Source organism: Drosophila gunungcola, unplaced genomic scaffold (genome assembly GCF_025200985.1).
Source record: "Drosophila gunungcola strain Sukarami unplaced genomic scaffold, Dgunungcola_SK_2 000064F, whole genome shotgun sequence".
NCBI lineage: Eukaryota > Metazoa > Arthropoda > Insecta > Diptera > Drosophilidae > Drosophila > Drosophila gunungcola.
Window position 1 is genome coordinate 534212 of NW_026453227.1, and position 22450 is coordinate 556661.

At 41.2% G+C, this 22450-nt stretch overlaps 2 protein-coding genes across 7 annotated transcripts in view; one reads left to right on the forward strand and one right to left on the reverse strand.

Annotated features, from left to right (window-relative positions):
- The window catches only part of LOC128264293 (pneumococcal serine-rich repeat protein), a 42851-nt gene extending 21205 nt beyond the window's left edge, over nucleotides 1-21646 (forward strand). Inside the window, exons 4-16 of one of the 6 annotated variants that reach the window (XM_052999702.1) lie at nucleotides 723-1040; nucleotides 2118-2665; nucleotides 12184-12972; nucleotides 13355-13686; nucleotides 13793-13867; nucleotides 14610-15135; nucleotides 15221-15320; nucleotides 15398-15496; nucleotides 16105-16479; nucleotides 16538-17530; nucleotides 18169-18429; nucleotides 18658-19129; nucleotides 19193-21646. In XM_052999702.1, coding sequence (XP_052855662.1) covers nucleotides 723-1040; nucleotides 2118-2665; nucleotides 12184-12972; nucleotides 13355-13686; nucleotides 13793-13867; nucleotides 14610-15135; nucleotides 15221-15320; nucleotides 15398-15496; nucleotides 16105-16479; nucleotides 16538-17530; nucleotides 18169-18429; nucleotides 18658-19129; nucleotides 19193-20811 — 6507 coding nt within the window. In that variant the 3' untranslated portion in view covers nucleotides 20812-21646. Of the gene's footprint in view, nucleotides 1-722; nucleotides 1041-2117; nucleotides 2666-12183; nucleotides 12973-13354; nucleotides 13687-13792; nucleotides 13868-14609; nucleotides 15136-15220; nucleotides 15321-15397; nucleotides 15497-16104; nucleotides 16480-16534; nucleotides 17531-18168; nucleotides 19130-19192 lie in introns of those variants that run through there. The other 5 variants (XM_052999703.1, XM_052999698.1, XM_052999700.1 and 2 more) reach the window with 5 other exon arrangements.
- On the reverse strand, nucleotides 2870-3875 carry LOC128264299 (uncharacterized). Its single transcript, XM_052999715.1, has 3 exons — nucleotides 3657-3875; nucleotides 3402-3597; nucleotides 2870-3096 (listed from the first exon to the last, which is right to left on the reverse strand). Exon 2 carries the CDS (start codon nucleotides 3583-3585, stop codon nucleotides 3403-3405), a length of 183 nt encoding a protein of 60 aa, XP_052855675.1. The 5' UTR covers nucleotides 3586-3597; nucleotides 3657-3875; the 3' UTR covers nucleotides 2870-3096; nucleotide 3402.
- Nucleotides 21647-22450: the final 804 nt, after the last annotated feature.

Sequence of the window (22450 nt, forward strand, 5' to 3'; positions counted from 1 at the left end):
TAATTTGCGTTTTGCTCACTTCACTTTTTTGTGCCCGTTTTATTTTTGTTGATATTACAACCTCCGCTCTCACTCTCCTCGCGCACTCTCTTTCCACTCTCTCTTTGTCGCTCGCACTGCGACTTAATCCAATCTACACTCTCCTCGCAAATGTTGTTGCTTCACGACCCACAGTCGCGTTCAGCCTAAAAGCACTCGTTGTGGGATTTTTATCTATTAGACTTAGACTTAAATATTTCGAAAATAATTGTCAACAAATTAAAAAAGAACAACCTGTTAATATAGTTTATTTGTGTTTCATTTACATTAATTTTTGCTTTTATATACATAAAATCCTCTTATCGTTTTTATTAAATTTAATTTGTAATATATACACAACCGAATTTAAGGATACGTCATTGCATACCAAACATAATCTTAATGATAAACAACAATTATAAATATAGATAAATTTACAAATTTAAATTCCAAGTATAGCTTTATATGTAGATACATATATTGTTTTTAGAGTGGGCTACCTGATATGTTCACCTCAAATTTTATTAATGATCTATAAGTTAAAAAAAAAAATCATATATGTATGTCTTATATAAACTACCAATAAAAGTTATTAGATATAACTATAATATAGTTTTTTCGAGGAAGCCACTTAATCTGCTCACCACAAGCGTACATGTGACTAACTAGTTTTTTTTTGTGTTTCGGCTTCGTTTGGTGTGTAGGAAGCCTCCAGTATGGCCGGCAGCAGCAGCGGCAGCAGCAGCAGCGTCGGCGTCGCCGGGATCACCGGTTTGGAGCCAACGTCGCCGACGTCGCTGCCGCCGTACCAAGTGAAAGCGATGGAGACCATTTTCATCAAAGAGGTGCAGGCGAACGGACCGGCCCACTACGCCAACCTGCAGACGGGCGACCGCGTGCTGATGGTCAACAACCAGCCGATCGCTGGCATCGCCTACAGCACCATCGTCTCGATGATCAAGCAGACGCCGGCGGTCCTCACGCTGCACGTGGTGCCCAAGGAGTGCGATGTCCTGCAGATGGTAAGCTCATTCCAGGATGTTTTCCATATGCACACGCGCTGATGCTCAGCCGAAGTCCCCCTTGCAAGGGCTCACTGATCATCCGAGTTTTTTGGGTTTTCTTTTGGCCTTCTATAGCACAAAGGTGCCAACTTAACATATATCAGAGGTGTCAGTTCAAAACCAAAAAAGTTTAAACTTAGACGTTGAAAGGTGTCCTATTCGTACAGAGATGAGTGTCTTCCAAATAACGACTTAAGCTTTAAAGACTTTCAAAGAGTGTTACAGATCTTTCAAATCTTCACATACTTTCAAGTAAAATAATTCGTCGGTATCTCGAAGTTAAATGTTTTTAAAGTGAAGTGCACGAACTGGCTAAAAAATATATTTAAAATACGTGCAACTGTGCTACACTTAAAGTCTTGCAAATGTATGTAGATTTCTTAAAAACAAATCAAATTAGAAATTTATGTGTTACTCACTTATTATTGCAAAATCTATTAAATACTTTATTGTTGAATTAATTTTAAATATAACACATTTAATTTAATAAACATTTTAAATTTATTTTATTTATCTTTAAACATTGGAAATTATTTGTATCAGCTGTTAATATGATATTAACACCTTTCTCATGCTAAATTGCAATTGATCTCTTATTTATCGCATGCAGAAAGGCGGCGGCAATGTTATTGTTATTTCATAAAAGATAAACAAAAAGTAACCGCTTTGTTTAGCAGTTAATTTTTAAACAAATTTGGCAATTATCGATAAACAAAAGATAGCTTTCTGTGAAATCAACACATTTTCCCCTAGCCAGTGATTAATAGGAGTGATTGATGGATCCATTTATAAACAATAGTAAAGGTTTAAGTGAATGAAAAGTTAATTAAGGCTTGAAGAAAGTATTTTAATAAGGTTATTTATGCTGATATATTTGTTAATTGCTTTAGTTTAAATTAAAGCTATGTTTGCTTTGAGATTAGAATGTGAGAACGTAACTATAAATACTTTACATCCATTGTTAAAATTGTAATGTTATGTTATCATCTCTAACTTGTTTTTCCTTTTTTATTTATTTATTTTTTTTTTTTGCAGCACTATACGAGCATTGCCCACACGCCAGAGTCGAATCGCCTGACCATGTCGACGCACTCGCCCTCGCTGCTGGCCAATGGCTCCCACAAGACCACATTTCCAGCAGCAACAGCAGCAGCAGCAGCAGCAGTTGCAGCTCCACCGCAGCAACATCAGCAGCAACAGTTGATCTCATATCCCGCTGTTGCAGCCGTGACCACATCATCGCCGTCAGGATCGCCGCACTCGCATTCGCAATCGCAATCGCACTCGCATCCCAACAACACCCATCATGCGCCATCCCTGCACGGAGGCAGTCGATCGGGCAGCATCACTAGCACGGCCAGCGCAGGCATCACCATCCTGAGTCACCAGTTCTACCCACAACAACAGCAGCAGCAGCAGCAACAGCAGCAACATCGTCATCCGGCGCTGACTGGCGGCAGCAGCAGCATCGATTTCGGGGACATGGCACATGGACTGCGGCAACATCATCAGCAGCAGCAGCAGCAGCAGCAACAGCAGCAACATCTCTACCAGCAGCAGCAACATCATCATCAGTTCATGCGGTAAGTCAACAAAATAAATGAGCTCACCTTGGCGAACGGACGGCCAACGGCAAACGCCAATTGACGTCACACACGATAGCAATTACAGAAGATTTTCGGATTTTCGGATTTGGGGGGAAAAAAAAAAAACAAAAACAAAAAATTGCACACAATTTTACAACGTTTTGAGATCGACAAACAAAATGTAGGGTCGTTTTCAATATATTAATTTCATTTTCACTTATTATATTTGCCAACTCTTATCTTTTCAAATAACATATAAAAAATTGATTCAATTTTGATCATTTGTTAAATTAAATTTAATTTAATGTCCGATTTGGAGAGTACAGCAGGCTGCCTATAAATGTTTGGTTCTTCCCAAAAAAATTGATTCCAATGGTCTCTTTGGGAATTTATGTTAAAATATTTCTTGACTTGAAATTATTAATGTTCTGCAAAAAAATATCTATTAGTTTTTACATATGTATATAGAAATATTTAAAAGTATTTTTATAATTGTAGCTGAAGTTGTTTAAACATTTATGAGCCCTTTTAAAATACTGAATTACTGGTTACTTGTATAAATTTTGAACAACCAAATCTTTGCGATAATAAATCCAAAATTAAAGAAAAAAAAATGTTTCCAGACTTAAGATTAGGGGAAGTCAAATTTTTAATCTAATCGAGACCAAAACGAAAAACACTTCTGATACAATTTAACTATCTGCTTTAATCGATAGACATTTAATTTACGCACATTAGGCACAAATCCGTTTGGTGGGCATTAATTGGAAACCATCAAAGATCTTGGCCAGCGGTATGGCCAAAAGGAAAAGTCCATAGCTTTTGATAAAGGTCCAACAGAAATGGTCGTTAAAAATGACCGTCCAGGAAGATCGCACCAAACGCCGCAGCTTAAGCGATATATTTGTCTTCACCATAGCGCCAGAAAACTGCCCATTGAATGAAAATTATAGCGATAGGCTTTGGTGTTTGCCAAATAGAACAATACCTGATTATTTTGATTAACCGGAATGAAAACGGAACAGATTTTTTATCCAAGCAAATATTAAATGTGGGTGCTCTCTTAAACGTGTGCGCTCCAAAAAACCGAAGCACTACTGCTTGTTTGTTTTGAGATGAAATCGCAGAAAACACCAGGGCAACTAGGTTTGATTGAAATATTACATTTGACTTAAACTTTCGGGTTACTATTGGTTACATTTTATTATTTAATTTTGAAATCATTATCAAGTATTTTAATTTAAAACAACTTTTTGAGCAAATTGATGCGTTTTGCTCCACTGTTCGGTGGCGATCTGTTGTGATTTATGGTGGCAAAAGTTGAGAGGCGGTCAGTCTTCTCTCCTGTCTTTCATAGCATATATATATATTTATATATATATATACATACATATATGTGTATGCATAATGCACATTATTTCACTTTCATTGCCAGCATAAAAATCAACGAAATAAATAAGTGAAAACCCAATATTCGAAATTGGAAACGAGAAAAACTGAAAGCTGTAAATAAAAAAAAAAACAAAAAAAAAAGGCAACGATAAAAATTAAGCTGATGAACTAAATGACATTAACTAACTGCATAATGAACAACAACGGACGGCGAACAATGCGCATAATTAAAAGCAATTGTAAACGAACTCTGTGCGAAAGGTTTTTCCACCCCTCGAGCCAACATCCCTCTATATGTACGTTTTTTGTTCCCCCCTTTGGCATTTTCATCTGATCTCTGACATTAAGTGCAATTTTTAGGCTTGTTTTAAATTGTCTTTACTTTCTACTGAATAGCCATTCGGAATTATTTGTAGCAATTAAATTTCACATAAAATTCACAAAACTTAATAGAAAAGCCATGTAGATACTATATAAAATGTATTTAAATATAAAAACAATTCAATGTAATTCATGTAAACACAAATTTGTACTATCAATTATTTGGTATTATCTAATAGTTGTCAAACGCAGTCTCAATTGGATACCCTTTCTCAACGGCCATTAATTTATACGGGGGAAATAGATGATGATGACCGAATGCCATCATCACCATCGCCATATTCCCCCATCCTTTGACTCTATAAAATATAAAGACCAAAATCGGCAGACCAATATTGGTCGCCATTGTGGCTGCGTTGCGGCCTTTTCGGTGATTTCATCCTCATTTCCCCTCGAAACCCACTCCCCACTTCGATTCTCCTTCATCATCTGGCGTTCTCATTTCGTGAATTCCTCATTTCAGTTCAGTTCAGTCTCATTTCATTCATCGCTCGTCTCTCGCTTATATTTCCATGCATATTTGTCATTGTTTTGCGTCTGTCTGTTCTGAATGAAAATTATTTTCCATATATTTTCCGCTGTCTGTATGGAGATGTGCAAAAGTTATTTATTATTTTGACGTCAGCTAGGATATTACATATAAGAACGTCTTTTTTTTTCCTATCCCCTGATTACAAAAGGTCACTCGGGAAGAAAGTAGTACAACTAGGGAGAAATTTTTAAAAAAATTTTATTAAGTGGTATGATTTTTTTTTCAAGTTGAATCTGTTAAACTTACCAAAAAACACTTAGTTAATTGAAGTTTAGTATAACTACCAACTAACTATTTTTACCCCTCAAACTGTCAATTTGATATCTTTCCCCCATCGAGAAAATAAATATTCTTAAAGTGTATTGACAGGAAAAGTTAACACTCAACTAAAAAACAATTAGTTTAATTGGATTTTGTGGAGCTACAAAATTCAACTAACCATTCTGTTACCTCCATTAAACTCTCATATTATTATCTTTCTTTGTTTACAATTTCTCTTATTCTTCTTGGAAAGTTTGTCACGTCTTCAGTTGGCTGCATGTGCAATTTTTAAATTACGTGAGCCGGATTGGGCAAACTTTTGTGAACATCTAGAGAACTGTCAGTCAAAAATACAAATACATACACGTCTATTGACCAACTGACAATTTTCCCCGCACCCGAATCTCTTAATTGTGAGATAACTTCAGAAAAACGGACAGCTCCACGGGAGTGATTGATTATTGATTGCTTTCCATGTGAACGTTGTTTCTATTTAATTTACAATGGCACAATTTGTACCTTCGGGAAATTTCAATTAATTTAGGCTTACAATTTTAGATCAAGCCGTTTTCCGATTGTTAACCAATCTCGGGGTTTCTTTTGGTTTATTTTTTTATTTTTATGAAAGTTTAATGACATTGATGCAACTTCATTAAAAAGTTGATTTTGTTAGAGGTCATACCTTGCTAAAACGTTGTTAACGCATACATAGTATGTATGTATTTCTGCAATCAGGCGCATAAATTATTGAGAATTATTTTAATATTCCAAACGCAATATCGGACATTTTTCAACACCAGTCGCCAGTCGCATTGCGTATACGCAGCGTTGCTGCACATGAATATGAATAAATAAATCAATTTTTTTTTTATATAGCAACAAAAACCCATTGACTAATCGAGAGAAGAAAAAAAAATGAGGAAAAGCAGGCAACGCAGTAATGGAAAAAATAATAAATAAATAACCGCATAACCTTATGCACACAAACACCACAACACAGCGAGTGTAAATGGACACCTCGCAACAATAACAATAAATTTGTTGAACTGCAAAGGCGAATATTTGCTCCATTGTTAAATGATTACGATAAATTTAATTGAATTTTGTATGCCAGCCAAAGAATGGGGAGGAAATAATGCCTTCAATTCCCGCAGACATCAAGTCGTCGTCTTGTCCCTTCCGTTCCATTCCATTCCTCGCTGTTGAAGCGAACGAGAGATTTATCTTTTCGAGATTGAGATGGAAATTGAGACGACTCAGATTGAGTTTGAGCTGATCTCGCGACTCGACGGGGGGCATTATGTAAATTATTGACTACTTCAGGCATTCCAAACCTGCCACTAAAGTTGTATGCACTGAAAGAAAGATTATGGCCCTATATAAAGGGCTTTTATACATATGCATTATCCTTTTGTTTGCATACGCATTTTCGCTCACTTGATTGATGGACTGATTGATGGCTGGCGAAAATATGTCATCGAAAATGCAAAACTCAATATTTGCTGCGTAGCATTGCGGGCACAGTGGATGTGATTTGTTTCTTTCTTATAAATATAAGCCACTACCTTCCATGCGTTTTTTTTTTAAGAAAATCATTATTAAATGCCTAATTATTGCTTTAATTTGTTTAACATTTATAAATTTCAATTTAATTGTCTGGTCTGCATTTTGCCCCACTGTGCATTATACAAATTTAACTACTTTGCTTTGACAATTACGTATACGCCCTGCGGTTGGGTGTTATCCACCCCTCCGCCCACACTGTAAATAAATAAACAAGGCAAGGTTGACCGTGGGGTGGGCTATATATATTTGGTCAGTCGGTGACTGATAGTGATATAGTGATTCCCACTCTGTTTCCCTTTCGCCCTCAAAGTCCCGTCCTGTGCAAACAGTGGGCTGCTCCCTTCGCCCACTGATAGCCCCTCACTTCTTTTTTATTTTTTTTTATTTGTTTATCTATTTATTGGTTATAAAATACAGTGAGCACCCGCATTGAAATATTGGGTATGATTAAGATTGCAAAAACAGTTTTAAGAGAGAGGTTCAACCCGAAAATTACTTAAACCAGTAGGGCAATATGAGAGCCTGTTCTGGTTTTCAATTTTCAACATTTTACTTACAATTTTAATTTAGTTTTGTTCCTGTTTGGACAATTTTTTTTTTTTTTTATCAATTTTTAAAATTTGTACTGGTGTGAAAACTTTTGCTTTAAAAAAAGTGCATTTAAACCAATCTTAATATTAACGTTCTGTTAATATAGTCATATTTCTCATAGTCACATTTCGTTTTTTTTTTAAGATGTGGAAAAATAATGTTGTTTATGATTTTAAAACTGGGTAGGACTTGCAAAGTTTGTGGAAAAATTCCAGTTCTTTTTGTGGGTGAACACTGTACTGAAATAATAACATAAAAAAGGGAATCATGTGAGGGGAGAGCATCGGTCGGTGGGTCGTTCGCCATTCGGTCGCTGCCCACTCAATGGGTCTCTTTCAATTGCTGAGCCTCTGCCGCTCTTTAATACGATTTCATACGTGCATACAAAGCCAATTTTTGCTGTGTTTTGTTGTGCCTTCTTTTTTTTTATTTATTTGTATTTGTATTTTCTTTTTTTTTTTTATTTTAGTTAGTCGCATGGACTTTGCGTAGTACTTTAGTTTAGTTGACGATGGCGAACGGTTCGTGCAGATTTCAGATTTTGTGATACGCGGCAAAACGAAGTTTTTTTCTTGTAATTTTAATTTATTTATTAGAATATTTTTAAAAGAATTTCATTGAGATCTCTTGTTGTTTTGTGTTTTGTGATGGATTTATTTTTGCCCTAACTGTCATACATACGCTGCCAGAAAAATGTATGCGCTACCATTAAATGGCGACAAAAAGCCGCCTATGCTTATACATATGAAAATGATACGGTTCGAGATTGATTCCAATTGTGAAAACAGGTTAATTTGCCATTTATCTACTATTAAGTTGTGTCGTCTTGCCATCTTTATTTTTCGGTGTTATCCCCCTAATTACTAAGTGTGAAATAAAAGCCAAACAATTTGAGAACATAACAAGACACCACAAAATGGCAGAGACCTTGTCCAAAAACAACAAAAAAAAAAAAATGGGACATTAGATCAAGAGTTCAAGAGTTTTCAATGAGGCGAAGATCAAAGCGACGAAAGCGACTCCCTCGCCAGAAACTATTAAAAACAAAGACCTCAGTGAACGTGACTTGTGTAAAGGTTTTGCCGCCGCCCTTGAAAAGGTTGCAATCAATGGGTTCCATCAGTTCGAAGTGGAAAACAAAAACCCAATCAACACAGAAAGAGAGTGTTTCTTTCTATCGAAGGCAGACAAATTCAAAAAGCCAGTCACTCTTGTACAATGAATATAAAAATCTATTTGGGTATTCTTTGGAAGACATATTTTAATTACTATTTCTTTAATATTTATTAATTAAATAGATTTATTATATATAAAAAAGATCAACATTTTTGTTCAACTATTTTATTTACGAAAGGCTACATTTAAAACAAAACCTTTAATGCTGTAAAATTAAACCCTGTAGCAAAATGTTATATTTTAAAGGGCTTTAATAACAATTTTTTTTTGTGAAAAAGTGAAAATTGGGAGAAAATAAAAGTGAATGAGTGGGAGTGTTTTTTTGCTGACAGGTTATCTCTCTCTCTCTTTTTCTTTCTCTCTTTCGAAATCTATCCCTTTCGCTCTCCAACTGCTTTTGCTGCTTATCAAATGTGTCAACAATTTTTTATTTATGACTTGTTAATTGCAAAGAGTGGCAAGAGTTGGCAAAACGCAAATCAGACAACAAAAGTAATACAAAATAAGTCCCACAGTGCATGCAACGAGCAGACAATAAAAGCGCGAAATTCCGCACAGAGAAAGGGAGAGAGCCTGTAGATATATACAAATATATTTATACATATACCCCCTATAGATATGGCTAATTCGGTGGCCGCCTTTTATCGATATGCATCAACAATATGGGATTTACATGTGGGGGTGACAAGGATTTTTCGGGGGCTTTCAAAAGGGGGTGCAATGAATCAAATCGAATTGTGTCAAAGTTTTTCTGTATCATACACACATATGCACCAAAAGAAATTTTAATTAGAACAATTTTATAAATAAATGTTTTTGCAAACATTTTTTTGTTTTGATGTATTGGTTATTTATAAAAATATAAAATAAATTAAAAGTGAAGATGTTGCATCTGTTTTAATGTTTTGTATCAACTTCTTTCGCTCAGTGCAGAACCCACATATCGAATATTGTATATATGGAGGTTATGCATAGATAATAATGGCACCGAATACGCGCTCGCACACTAATAATCACACATTCATTTGCTGGGGACACGCGCTCCTGATCCGAAGAATTTTTTTTATTTTGCCATTGCTACCTGCTCTGCCACTGCACAGTGGGTCAAAACCGGAGTTCATTCTTCAAAAATTAAAGGGAAAATTATTGGTTCTGAAAACATTCACAAATAAATTAAACTTTATTTGTTTACAAGTCTACCTATGTGTTTATACACTATTTTGGAATGTTATTTAACGTCATCCTATTCCTTTTGTTATTCTATGTTAAAATTAAGATTAAGATTTGACTGACAATAAACATTTTTTTTTTTTTGTTGATATAAATATATGCATAATATTTTGAAATTTTTACTTTCTTAACTTTTCCGTACCACTGTACGCTGAAAGCTAGGCAATGGAAATGTGGTGTAAATATGTGTGCGTTTCCTTTACTCTGCGACCTGTGAAATGTGATCCAGGAATACAAAAAAAAAGGGGCGGGACTGGGGGCCACACCTATTCATTACCTTTTGACCTTGACAGTCTGCCGGGGTTTTGAGCCTCGAGTGTGGGAAAGGCTTTTAAAAGCGAATTGAATTAACCATCCTGGCGCACACACACTCACACTGCCGTTTACCATACTATTTTTAGCTTTGAACTTTCATTTGACAATCTCGGCACATGGATGTGGATGTGGATGCGGGGTTCAAGATCCAAGGTCCAAGGTTCAGGGTCCAGGAAATGGAGGCATAGTTAAACTAATTTGCCGTTTCTAGTGGCACCGCAACCGAGGCTAAAACTCGATACGCAAATGCTCTTCCTTTGTATATATATATATATATGTGTGTGTGTGTGTGTGTGTGTGCCACATGGAACTTAATTATTCGAGCTGCTCTCTGCCACTTAAACTATGGCCCAAATCGAATTTGTTTTGTTTGTGTGTTGCCTGCTGCCTGCTGCCTGTTGACGTTTGTTTGCTTGTTTGTTGAGTGTCCACTGTAGTAGCGGGTGTAAAGCACAGGCAGCGAAACAGAAAACTGTTTCAAAAACCGGTCCACAATTTGACATTCTCACATATCACATAAGGCTTTTAGTGTCAATTAGGGATGTCAAAGGAAAATGCAGAAATTTTGACATTGCAAGTTCAAGTTTGTTCCTAAATAATTTATAGAGTGCTTTCCGAATTGTTTATGTAATGTAATGTAATGTAATGGAATCTAATGTCCATTAAAAACAACCTATAATAACATTGCAATACATTCATTTAAAACTTAGAACTACAACTTTTCAATGTGGTTGCACAAGTTGGAAAATTAAAAAACTTTTATCTGCCGGGTGGTGTGTGAAAGGTTCCCCTTCACCGCAGTCTCTTACACAAATGGATATGTAAAAAGCATTGTTTAGCTTCCGATTTTCCCCCTTTAGTTGGTCTGTAAGTCATGGTTGGGTGATAATAAAACAGAGATTCATGTTTTTCACACAACAGTTTGCGTCAGTGACAGTTATAAATTGAAGTTGCTTTATTTTGAATAGATAAGAGTGTTGGCTTTAAAGTTTTTTTGTAAAAATAAATATTTCTCATACTTACAACAAAAAAAAACCTTGGAAATTATTCTTTTAAATTACACCCTTTTTACCTGTTGTGGTAATTTTTATTTTCTGATTTCCAATTACTTAAGCATTGCAATGAATCACGGACTTCTTTGTGTTGCTGTTAAAAATGCACAGGCATTTATTAGTTACACTTGAGATGTTTAAACGGAAGCAAAATTTAATTAATTCAATTAAATTCAATTATTTCAAAGAAATAAGAATAGTGAGCTATAGGTTTGTTTTCCGCAAAGTAGGGAATGGAATTTGGCTACGGGGAGTTCGTGATCGGCGTACTTGATAGCATATATTGCGCATGCGCCGCGTGTGACGACAGCGAATGGGCACCACACCACAAATTCATTGAGCGACTGACAAACTGACTGACAAATGGCACGTGCCATCAAAATAATGTACGGGGCAGACTTGGAGCGTACTGTTTTTGGGCGATTGCCAATTTGGAGCTACTGCGTCGGACCCATTCGCCTGCGTCTGATTCAATTGACAAATATTTTTGTTTTGCTAAAAAATTAACAGGCCACCATAAAATTTCTAGATCCCTCAACAGAAGGTACCTTTGCGAGCACTTTTCATTGCTGCGAGGCAAATAGAAAGGTAGACTGTTGATTTGAGTGTTTAAATAGTTACAATTTCTTTATTTCTTTCGGTGTAATACAAAAACTACATATATTGGAATTTTAATCTCAATTCAATTCAATCAATAAATACTTAAGTAATCAGGTTTTTAATATTAGTTTTTGAATTTGAAAAAATATTTAGAGGGTAAAACATTTATTTTTGTAGTGGCTTTATAATTATTTAAAGCTATGTTAAATTGTTTGGGCCAAAACGGCAGCTATACGATGCCAGAACTGACGTTGAGGTATTAAAAGCTTTAAATATCTAAGCGTTAATCTAAAAAATAAACACTATGAAACGATTTGAAATGTTTAGAAGTTTTAAGAGAAATTATTTGTTTATTCCATATACAAAAATTGTTTATCACATTTTAATGTGTTCCTATTGCTTTTACTATTTTTCTGCAGTGCCAATCAGCCGCCAAATTTAACAGTATTATCGGCCAGTTCGGCAACGACCACACCCACGCCCACCGCCCGCCAGCCCAAATGCGCGACGACGGCCCTCAGTCAGGCGTTATATGCAGCCAGTGCGGGACCAAATTCAGCCACCGGATCGGGATCCGGATCCGTATCCCTTTCGGGTGGCAGTGAGAACAGCGACCTGATGATCCGACTGCGCGAATCGATCAAGCAAAAGGAGGAGTTCCTCAAGTCGCCGGTGCCTGCATCCATGTCCTCCGCCTCCGCCTCCTCGACCAATGGCAATCAGCAGGCGCAATCCTCATCGCCGGCACAGCAGCAACATCTGCAGCAGCATCAGCAGCACTTCTTTCCCTCGCACACGCCGCCGGGTGGAGTCCAGGTGGTGGTCCCTCCGCCACGCAGTCGCCACCAAGTGCTACTTAAACAGCAACAGCAACAACAACATCAGCAGCAGCAGCAGCAGCACCAGCAGCAACAACTTCACCAACAACATCAACAGCAACATCATGTCCTTGGCTTCGACATGTACTATTCCGGTGGCAAGCTAGTGCAGCGATCTTCCACGGCTCCCGGCAGTGTGAGCCACCACCACCAACAATTGCACCAGCACCAGCAGCAACAGCAACAGCAGCAGCAACTTCACCACCACCAGCAACATCAGCAGATACAGCAGCAGCAACATCGCCAGGTGATGATCAACAACAATGCCAAGTATGCCAAGGATCTCGACTATTTCGAGACATTGCAGGAAACAGGAGTCACCAATAAGGTGTAAGTATATGAAAGCCTTATGGTGGCTGTAAACGGTGAAGCGTCAGATAGTTAAATAGCTGATTCTCCTTTTAAATATAAATAAAATAACAAATAATTGCGCTATCTTAAGCTACCCTTAAGGTGGCTGTATACGGTGAAGCGGCAAAGAATTTAGTAGCCGTTGCATCGTTTATAACCCATTTAGCGCAACTACATAATGAAATTAAATAAATCTGCTACGATCCGCTACCCTAAAAGGTGGTGAAGATCATGTTACCCTTAAGGTGGTCGTAAATGGTGAGTTGGGAGAGAATTGAGAAGCCGCTGCACCGTATACAACCAACTTTATGCAACCACATAATATGTATATTTAACTATAATTCGCTTTCCTAACCCACAGTTTCGAGCGCAAATTGGTGTCGCACATGTCCAAGGGTTTTGATCCCTTCAAACCGCTGTCGATCAACACCAGTGCCCTGGAGTCATCCGCCAGCACATCGAGCACTGTGGCCACGTCGACGGTGAAGAAGCAAAGCGTGCTCTACGAGTCCCTGCAGCAGCATCCGCTGGCCAAGTACCATCAGACGCAGCATCAAACGTCGACGATGACGATGACGACGACGACGACGACGACGTCGACGGTGGACGGACAGGCGAGCAGCCGCATGGAGCTGCACAAGGCGACGCTGGCGAATGCCACCATCGATCCGGTGCCAGTGGGAACCAGCAGCAGTGAGTCTAGCCTAGTGGAATTCCCTTCCATTTACCCTTACTCCCACCACCTACTTAGTTCCACATACTAAACAACAATCGTATTTTGTATTTGTATTTGGTGCAGAGTTTGTGGCGATGTCGGATAAGCCGCCCGCGGGTTCCTCCGTTGCCACCTTGGCGGACATTGCCGAGAGCAGTGGTAGGTTCTTGGTTGCCCCATCTGTCTGTCTATCTGTCTATCTGGTCCCTTGACTTATTTCGATTAACTATGTTTTCCTTGCTTTTAACCAACATTTTTGCAATTTCTTCATTCCAATAATCGTTAGTCCTTTTTTGAGATCATAACTCTTTAATTATGACTTTAAATTAATGTATCTACATAAAAGGCTGTAATAATGATTTATATTAATTTAAAATAGTTTAAAATTCCTATTTTTCTATATATCAGTTTTTTTAAGCACTAAAATCATTTAAACAAAAATCATGCTGTAATTATGATATTTTAAATAGTTTAACGCTTAACATTAACATTTAATATTAATAAGCTACAATGTTAATATCTTTATTTATATTGGTATTAATGTTTCCTAACATTTTCTTAGGGCTTTGAAAACATATACAAGTATAGTTTCTATTTAATGTCACTATTTGTAATGGCTTTTAAAGAAATCAAAGATTTTATTTCTCTAATTGCCTGCCTAAATGCTACTAAAAAAACTAACTTTAAACCCTATGTTTGTGGCACCAATTAAAATAGGACACGCACACAATGCTTTACTTACTAATAAGTAATTGTTTTATCAAGGTCCTGCAAAACGGAGCAGCTTAAATTGTAAATATTTTTCACACATACATATTGTCGGGCGTTTAACGCACTTGGAGAGTTCTAAATATTAAATTAAGCCTGTTGATAATCCATTTATTTTTCGCCATATTTACAGCTGCAGCCATTGTGGACTGTGCTGTGGGAAGCGGCAACGTTGTGCGACGCTACAAACCCTTATCCTCCAGCTCCTTTGACGAGGGCAAACCGATGCGCAGGATCTCCTATCTGCGGGCCACCAACAATGAGGCCGATTTCAATGCGGACGCAACAGCTGTCGGGGATGCTGCTGCAGCAGGATCGGGATCGGGATCGGGATCAGGATCAGCAGTAATACCATCCGTTGCATCAGGAGTGGCTTCAGCTGCAACCGCTCCTTCAGTCGCCCCTACACCCGCACCCACACCCGCATCCGCACCCCTGCCCATTTCGATTCCCATTCCCATTCCCAATCCGGTGGCTGCCGTCGTGGAGCCGCAGAAAACGAAATCCCTGGTGGAGGAGCATCCGGATCCCACCTACGATGTGATCGGAGGCACTGGCGGCGGCCACGAGTTCATCGAGACGCCCAACGGCCTGGAGGATGTGCGTCTGTCGGCCCACGGGAGTCGCAGGGCCTCAATGAGCAGCGACATGCGTAGCAGGTTCGTTGGTGTCCCTTCCTATTTTTTTTTTTTTTAATTATCCCCATTACTTAAATGTGTAACTAATGTTTTGTGCATTGAATAGCATTCACATCGATGCCGAGCTGAATGGCAAATATGTGCCCAACGAACTGGAGGCCTTCGAAACGGAGATTGAGATCAAGTCCTCGTGCATCAACGGAAAGGTGCGTGCTCATACTGCGATACTTTAGCCATAGCCATGGTGTATAATTATATTTAATTATATTTATTGCCTTTGCAGCGCATGTCCGAGTACCGATCGTGGCGTCAGGTGAAGCTGGAGATCAAGGGCGATCTGCTGCGCATCTACTCAGGCCGTCATGCCAAATCGGAGCACAATGTAAGTGTACTTTAAGTGGCTATTTATTTATTTATCTTTCTCTTCTTATTCAACCCTAATCGATCCGAATAAAATTGACAAAGATATGAGCATTGAAAGAAAGGAATCGACCACTTTAAGCCGTTAACCATTTTTGTTTGTTAACGAAATGACAGTAGCTACCTTGGTGACTAAAATAAATTAAAAAAATAATAATGAAATTTTTCAATCCATCAAAATGTTAAAAAAAAGTTCGATTTTATTTTTGATAAAAAATAGATGCCTTATAATCCAAAAATGTTTATTGTTTTCATAAATTCTTTGATAAATGACGAGTTTAACCATATGTATTTAAAATTTGCTTCAAATAAATCCCGTTTAAACAAAGTCAGGAAAAAATGGCATTTCCTTATCAAATTTTTTGTTCACAACAAAAGCTAGTTTTGAAGCAATTTTTAAAAATGTATTTATTTTAAGCACTTAATACTACAATACTATTATTATGACCTCAGCTGTATTTATCGTTAAAATAAGTTTAGTATGCCAGAAAATATTATATTTTTTTTTTATGAGCTGCCTCTAAGCCTTTTGAACTATGATTAACCAATGGGTATTTGTTTCGTCGCCAGGTGATAGAACTCGATATTAGAAACTTTAAGTTCTTCGACGAGTCGCTGGACAAGAAGAAGTACTTGATCCGCATGCAGTCGAAGCCATCGCCCAGTGGCGCCCACTTGGCCTCGCTGGGCAACGAGTTGAACCTGGAGGAGGGTCAGGGGGACAAGCTGCTGACCTCCTCGGGCAGCAGCAGTGCCAACGAGCCCAATCAGCCGAACTCAGCTTCGGCTACATCATCGGCCCTGACCGCATCCACCTCCTCGTCCACCTGCAGCAGCGGTCCCTACACGGAGATCCTATTCAAGACCAAGAGCAGCAACGAGATGAAGCGTCTGTTCGGGCTGCTTCAGTGGAAGGACAGCCTCAACTACGACGACAATGTGAGTGTGGGCAAAATGAAATCATTAAACAAGTATTAATATGTTTACTCCCAACAAACAGGAGCACCAGCAGCAGCAGGGCAAGCAATTGGCGGAACCGCAGAAGACAGTGGCCAGTGCCAGCTATTTGGACGATGCTCAGGCTGGAGGAGCAGCTGCTGCCGCGGACAGTTCACCCCTGAGTTCGCATTCGGGTGGCATTGCCGAGGCCAGCGGCGGCCATCATCATGTGTCGGCTCTGCCAGCGGCGGCGGCCATTGTGGCGGCCACCAGCGACTCCATATCGCCGGTGATGAAGGCGAGAAAGTCATCGTCGCACAAGCACATACCCGACAAGGATTTGGGTTCGCCAAAGTCGAAGAACTGGAAGGATTTGCTCTTCCGTCGCGGTGGCAGTGGCAGCGGCAGTGGCAGTGGCAGTGGCGGCGTGTCCCATCACGACTTGGCCTCGCCATCCGGTTGTGGGGCCAAGCAGGTCGGTTCCATTGGCGTTCCCCTGCGCAGCTGTCCGATGTCAAAGATGAATGCATATGTGCCGCACCTGGTGGAGGTGTGCACGAACATTGTGGAGACCAAGGGCCTGGGCGTGGTGGGCATCTATCGCATACCCGGCAACAAGGCGGCCATCTCGGAGCTGTCCGAGCTGGTCAACAACAAGGATTTCCAGTTCGAGAGCTGTGCCAGCGACGACCGCTGGGAGGATGTGAACGTGGTGAGCAGTCTGCTCAAGCTGTTCATCCGCAGCTTGCCGGATGCCCTCATGCCGGCCAGCTACTACATCAATTTCATCGAGGCGGACAAGAAGTTCGGCCTGGAGCGGATCGTCCTGCTGCGTGAGATTGTCGAGTCCCTCCCACGACATCCTTACGAGACAATGAAGCACTTGATTCGTCACTTGTGCCGGGTGAGCGGCAACTGCGAGGTCAATCGCATGGAGCCCAAGAATCTGGCCATCATCTTCGGGCCCTCGATTATCCGGACGCCGAACGACACGCTGGAAACGGCGGTCAAGGACATGAAGCATCAGTGCCGCATCGTCGAGCTGCTGGTCACTCAGGTGGGCTATCACGAAATTAAACGATTTTTTATGTTTAGAGTTGGAATCAGGGTTCCGTTTGTTTTCAAAATTGTATATTTCTCTGTTTTTCAATATATTGCTCAACTCATAGCTGTGAATTATAGCGTCCATAATATGAACTGTATAATCTACTTGAGTAATTTGAAATAAGATCAGCTCTTGCAGGTCATGAACTGAAGTAGGGAACATTGTGATACGACATTCTATTCTTTAAACTTTGTTTTGAAAAAAGTTGCGCACTGAAGAGTTTTTTGTGCAAGGATATTCCTTTTTTTTTAAATAAGATTCCGTTAAATCGAAGCACAAACCGCGAATTCTTTAGAATTACACTTTTTTTTTGTGTAATTCCTGTTTATTACACAAAAAAAGTGTAATTCTAAAGAATTCACGGTTTGTTCTCCAACTTAACGGAAAAGAAATAAATCCCAACAGAATATTTCGATATTTTTTGTAATGCTGATGTGATCGATTAGCTGTGAGCTTTTCCCATAAGCTGAGCCATTCGAATAACACAGATTTTCGAAACAATCATTTCAATTTTGAGTCAAATGTGTTTGTTATAAAACTAATCGGTGTTCTTTTTTTTGTTTGCTTGTTTGTTTGTGTTCTGATGACAGTATGAGTACTTCTTTGAGGGCGGCAGTCTGCCGGATTTGGCGGAGGTGAGCGGTGGCTCGGCCGCCGTGAGCGCCGCCCAGCCGCAGCAGCAGACGCAGGAGGATCAGACGAACATGCTGCTGCACAACCTGTCCAAGATCGAGCGGATCACGGAGCGGGAGACGACGCGCACTTCGCGTTTCATGCCCCAGCTGAGGCGGAAGACGCATGGCAAGCGGAGCGCCGTCAGTTCGGACACGTACTCCGGCGAAAGTGTTCTGGTAAGCGGGAGCTCCTCCACCAACAACACCACCACCACAACCACCACAACCACCACCACCACCCACACCACAAGTAGCACAAGTAGTAGCAACACCATCACCACAACCATCAGCACCACCACCATCCAGCAGCGAAGGGCGCAGCGCAAGGCTGTGCAGAGCATTTGCGACCAGGCTCTAATCCTGCTCCTGCCCACACCCGTTTCCTCCGTCTCTCTTCCCTTTCAGTCGCTGGACTACGCCAAGGTGTCCGCCTCGGCCTCGGCCTCCGCCAGCAGTACGGCCAGCACCTCGAGCAGTTCTACGCTCCACAGCGGCGGCGGTGGCGGTGGCGGTGCGGGCAAGGCATCCATCTCGTCCTCGTCGTCGAGTTCCACCACCAAATTCAGCTCATCCTCGTCGTCGGCCTCCTCCAGCAGGGCAGTGGCCGTGTCGTCCTCCATTTCGGCCACATCCTCCAAGCTGCTGAGTGCCAATTTCAAGAAGCGCAGCACTGGCGGATTCCTCGGCTCGAGCCGATCCTCGCACCAGGCGACGCGCAAGGCCAGCCTGGATGAGAAGGACTCGGGTCAGTCGTCGGGCAGTCTGGGTCATGGCCTGGGTGTGGGCCTCAATCTGGCCAAGGAGCAGCAGCGCAGCAGCGTGGACATATCGATACTGCTGACGGACGACGACTCGAGCAGCAGGCTCAGCGATACGGGTAAGGAATTGCTGGATTTGCTTAGACATATCTGAATTAACTGAATGCCTTTTCCTCGAACAGGTTCCATGTCGCTGACGACCATCACGGACACGCTGGACAGCAAGCTGCGCAACCTGCGCAGTGGCTCCGAGTCGAACGATGAGAACGGATCGCCCGAGTTCCCCAAGAACCGGCGGCACACGCTCGGCCAGCCGCTGCACCTGCACTCCGAGAACATTCCGTATGCGGATGAGTCGCCCGAGCGTCTGTTCCATCAGTTCTGCAATCCCCTGGACGCGGCGCCGCTCTCACTGCACCTGAGTCGCTCCTGCACGGCCACCAATACGATTGGCGCTGGCGATGACAAGCCCTCAGCGAAGCATGCAGCGGCGGGCGTGGCACCGCTGCCACAGAGCCTGCTCAAGGCGGCCCATAAGTTGCAGCACTCGGCCACGGTGCCCATTCATCAGGGCAGTTCCACGGCGCCCACCAGCGGTTCAGTCACGCCCGTTGGCACGCCCACTGGCAGTAGTGGCGGCAGCGGCGGAGGGGCAGGTGCCATTCCCTCGCGCAGCTCGTCGAGCAGTGTGACAACGCTGACCAAGAGCATACATCCCAGGTTCAGTAACTATCTGAGCTACGAGAGGAGCAATGCGGCCACCGCTGCTGGTGGTGGTGGTGGTGGTGGTAGCGGCGGAGCAGAAAGGGCAGTGGGATCAGGTGGTGGCGGCGGAGGAGGAGGAGCTGCCTCCGAGGATGATTCCGAGGGCTCAACCACCAGCGATCCCAAGGAGAAGCTGCTGCTCGGCGAGCGACCATCGCCGTCGTTTTTTCTCGAGCGCTACAACAAAAAGAGACGCGATCATCGGTTATTTCGGAGTGCCAGCTTCAATTGCCGGAACTACTCCACCAGGCACATTACCGGCGGAGCGGGAGCAGCGGGATCAGGAGCGGCAACGGGATCGGGAGTATCAAGCGGAGTAGCTGGTGCGGCAGTGGCAGTGGGCGTGGCCTGCTGCCAGGCATTGAGCGCCACCGGCTTGACCAAGGACGAGAAGACTGACATGAATCTGACCAAGAAGCGCCAGATTCAGAACAAGCAGAATCGTTCGATCAAGCGACGGCACACGGTGGGCGGACCACACGACTATTCCGCCAGCAATGGCGGCAGCTGCTCGAATCACGGCCACAGCCACGGTCACGGTCACGATCTGGCTGCCATAAACTACAATCATCACAATCGCCACCATCAACAGCAGCTGCTGAAGCTGGGCAGCGCCTCGTCCGGCGCCGGAGCCAGTGGAGCGGCGGCGGCCGAGACGACAACCACCACAACGACCACGACCACGGTGCTGCGACGCCTGGGATCAGCCGGTCAGACGGTAGGATCCGAATCGAGTGTGGCATTGCCCGGTTCCAGTTCGGGATCGAGTAGCAATAACAATAACTCACCGCAAAGCGATGGAAACAATGGCAACGGCGGCGCTGGAGCAGCGGGAGTGCCATCCAGTGCACCACCATCTGCTGGAGGAGGATTAGTGGGTGGTGGCGTTGGCGTTGGCGTTGGCATTGGCGGCAGCAATAGCAACAGTAGCAGTAACAGTAACAGCAGCAGCACCAGTACCACACCCGCTGGCAACGGAGATCAGGTCCTGGAAGTGGGCATACGCATCAAGAACATTAACCGAGGTCGCTTCTAAACGAAAGCATAGATCTCCACAAACAAGAAAAGAACCAATTTAACCTGGTTCAAGCGTAGTCTGCTGATGAAATCATTGTAAATGTTTACAACAATGAGACATATGCAGACAGTTAAAAACAAAAACCTGATTATATATCATAATGCAATGAAACCACCCCAAAATAGCAGTTGCTTAAGCATGTTAGCTTAGCACACGCTATAAAAAACCACAGATTAAATGAGTACCAACAGGGTTTCATATAGAAACAGAAGCATAAAATGGAGACATTTAACAACAGCAGCAGTCTGTTAAACACACAAATGATAAATGATAAATGATAAACACACAGATTTTTAGAGACAAACGTTGAAATGAATGTTAACCTGAGTAAAGTTGCTAAACAAGAAATCAAATCAAAGCCGAAAAAGTAATTTTGTAAAGTTTTATGTGGCTTTATGCTTTATAAGCGAATGTCTTTAAACTAAAGTTTGATGTCTTAATCAAAACTAATTTTAAAGCCCAAGTGTGTAGGGCTGAGCTACTTAAAATAAATCAAAAATTACTTTTTGCAGCCAAGATTCAGTGAGAAATAGTCACCATAATCTATATTACTATATCTATATCAATGTGCAGTTGCAAAGTTGTGTCCGAATCGGGTCTTAAAACTTAACCAAAAGAATGTAGGAAAAGATTTGATCGGAAACACGAATCAGCAGAACAGTTAAAATACGTATTATCACATATTCTATCACAATATCTTATATATTCATATTCAGAGTCCCAGGAGTTGTGCCGGCAATATATAAAAAACTGACAAACGACATAAATGTTACACTAAAAACATTAAAACAAACTAACCGGATAGCACGGTGCGTTTATGAAAAACTGAAAATAATTGGTTGGCAAAGATCCTAGATCGAATTGCTTGATGCACTGTAAAAAAAAAGGGTCACAACTCCCAGGGCTAAACAAATCTTAACAACGCAACGCAGAAAAAAACAATCTTAGATGAAAACTATACGAGGGCAGGAAGTAATTTATTCGCACACACAAAACACACAAATTAAATGGGAACCAAGTAAAGATCTGAATTCAGACAGAGAGAGAGAGAGAGAAAGGTATATAGCAAGAAACAGAGAAAGAAATATATAAAAGAGGGAGACAGAAGGCGGAAGATAGAGAGAGAGAGAGAAACTATTTTGTAAAACGTATACAACACTACAGAAAAATCGCATAAATATAACCACCTACGTATAGGAACAATCGAAAGCGTCGCCTGTCCGGAAATTCAGAAGAGTCCCTCTGCCAACTAAGTTGTGCTAGGTCCTTGATAAGGATCAGTTTGCTGATAAGTTTAAATGTGTGTTTGTTGATTTTTTTTTTCTGTGTACCTGTGTACCTGCTGTAAAAAAAAAAAAAAATGAAGGAAAAAAGAAGAACCCATTTTTGGTGCCTTAAATTGTTTGTTTCAAATTTTAGAAACCTTTTTTTTTACCCACACATTATTATTGTTGTATTTTTGGATCCCCAGATTTTTTTTTTTATTTAATTGGCGGTGCTTTAGGATATGCATGACATTGGTGCATCTATAAAGCTATATAATAGAGAGATATATATTCCGCACACAAGCTGATGTCTAGACAGGCGACATCAGAAG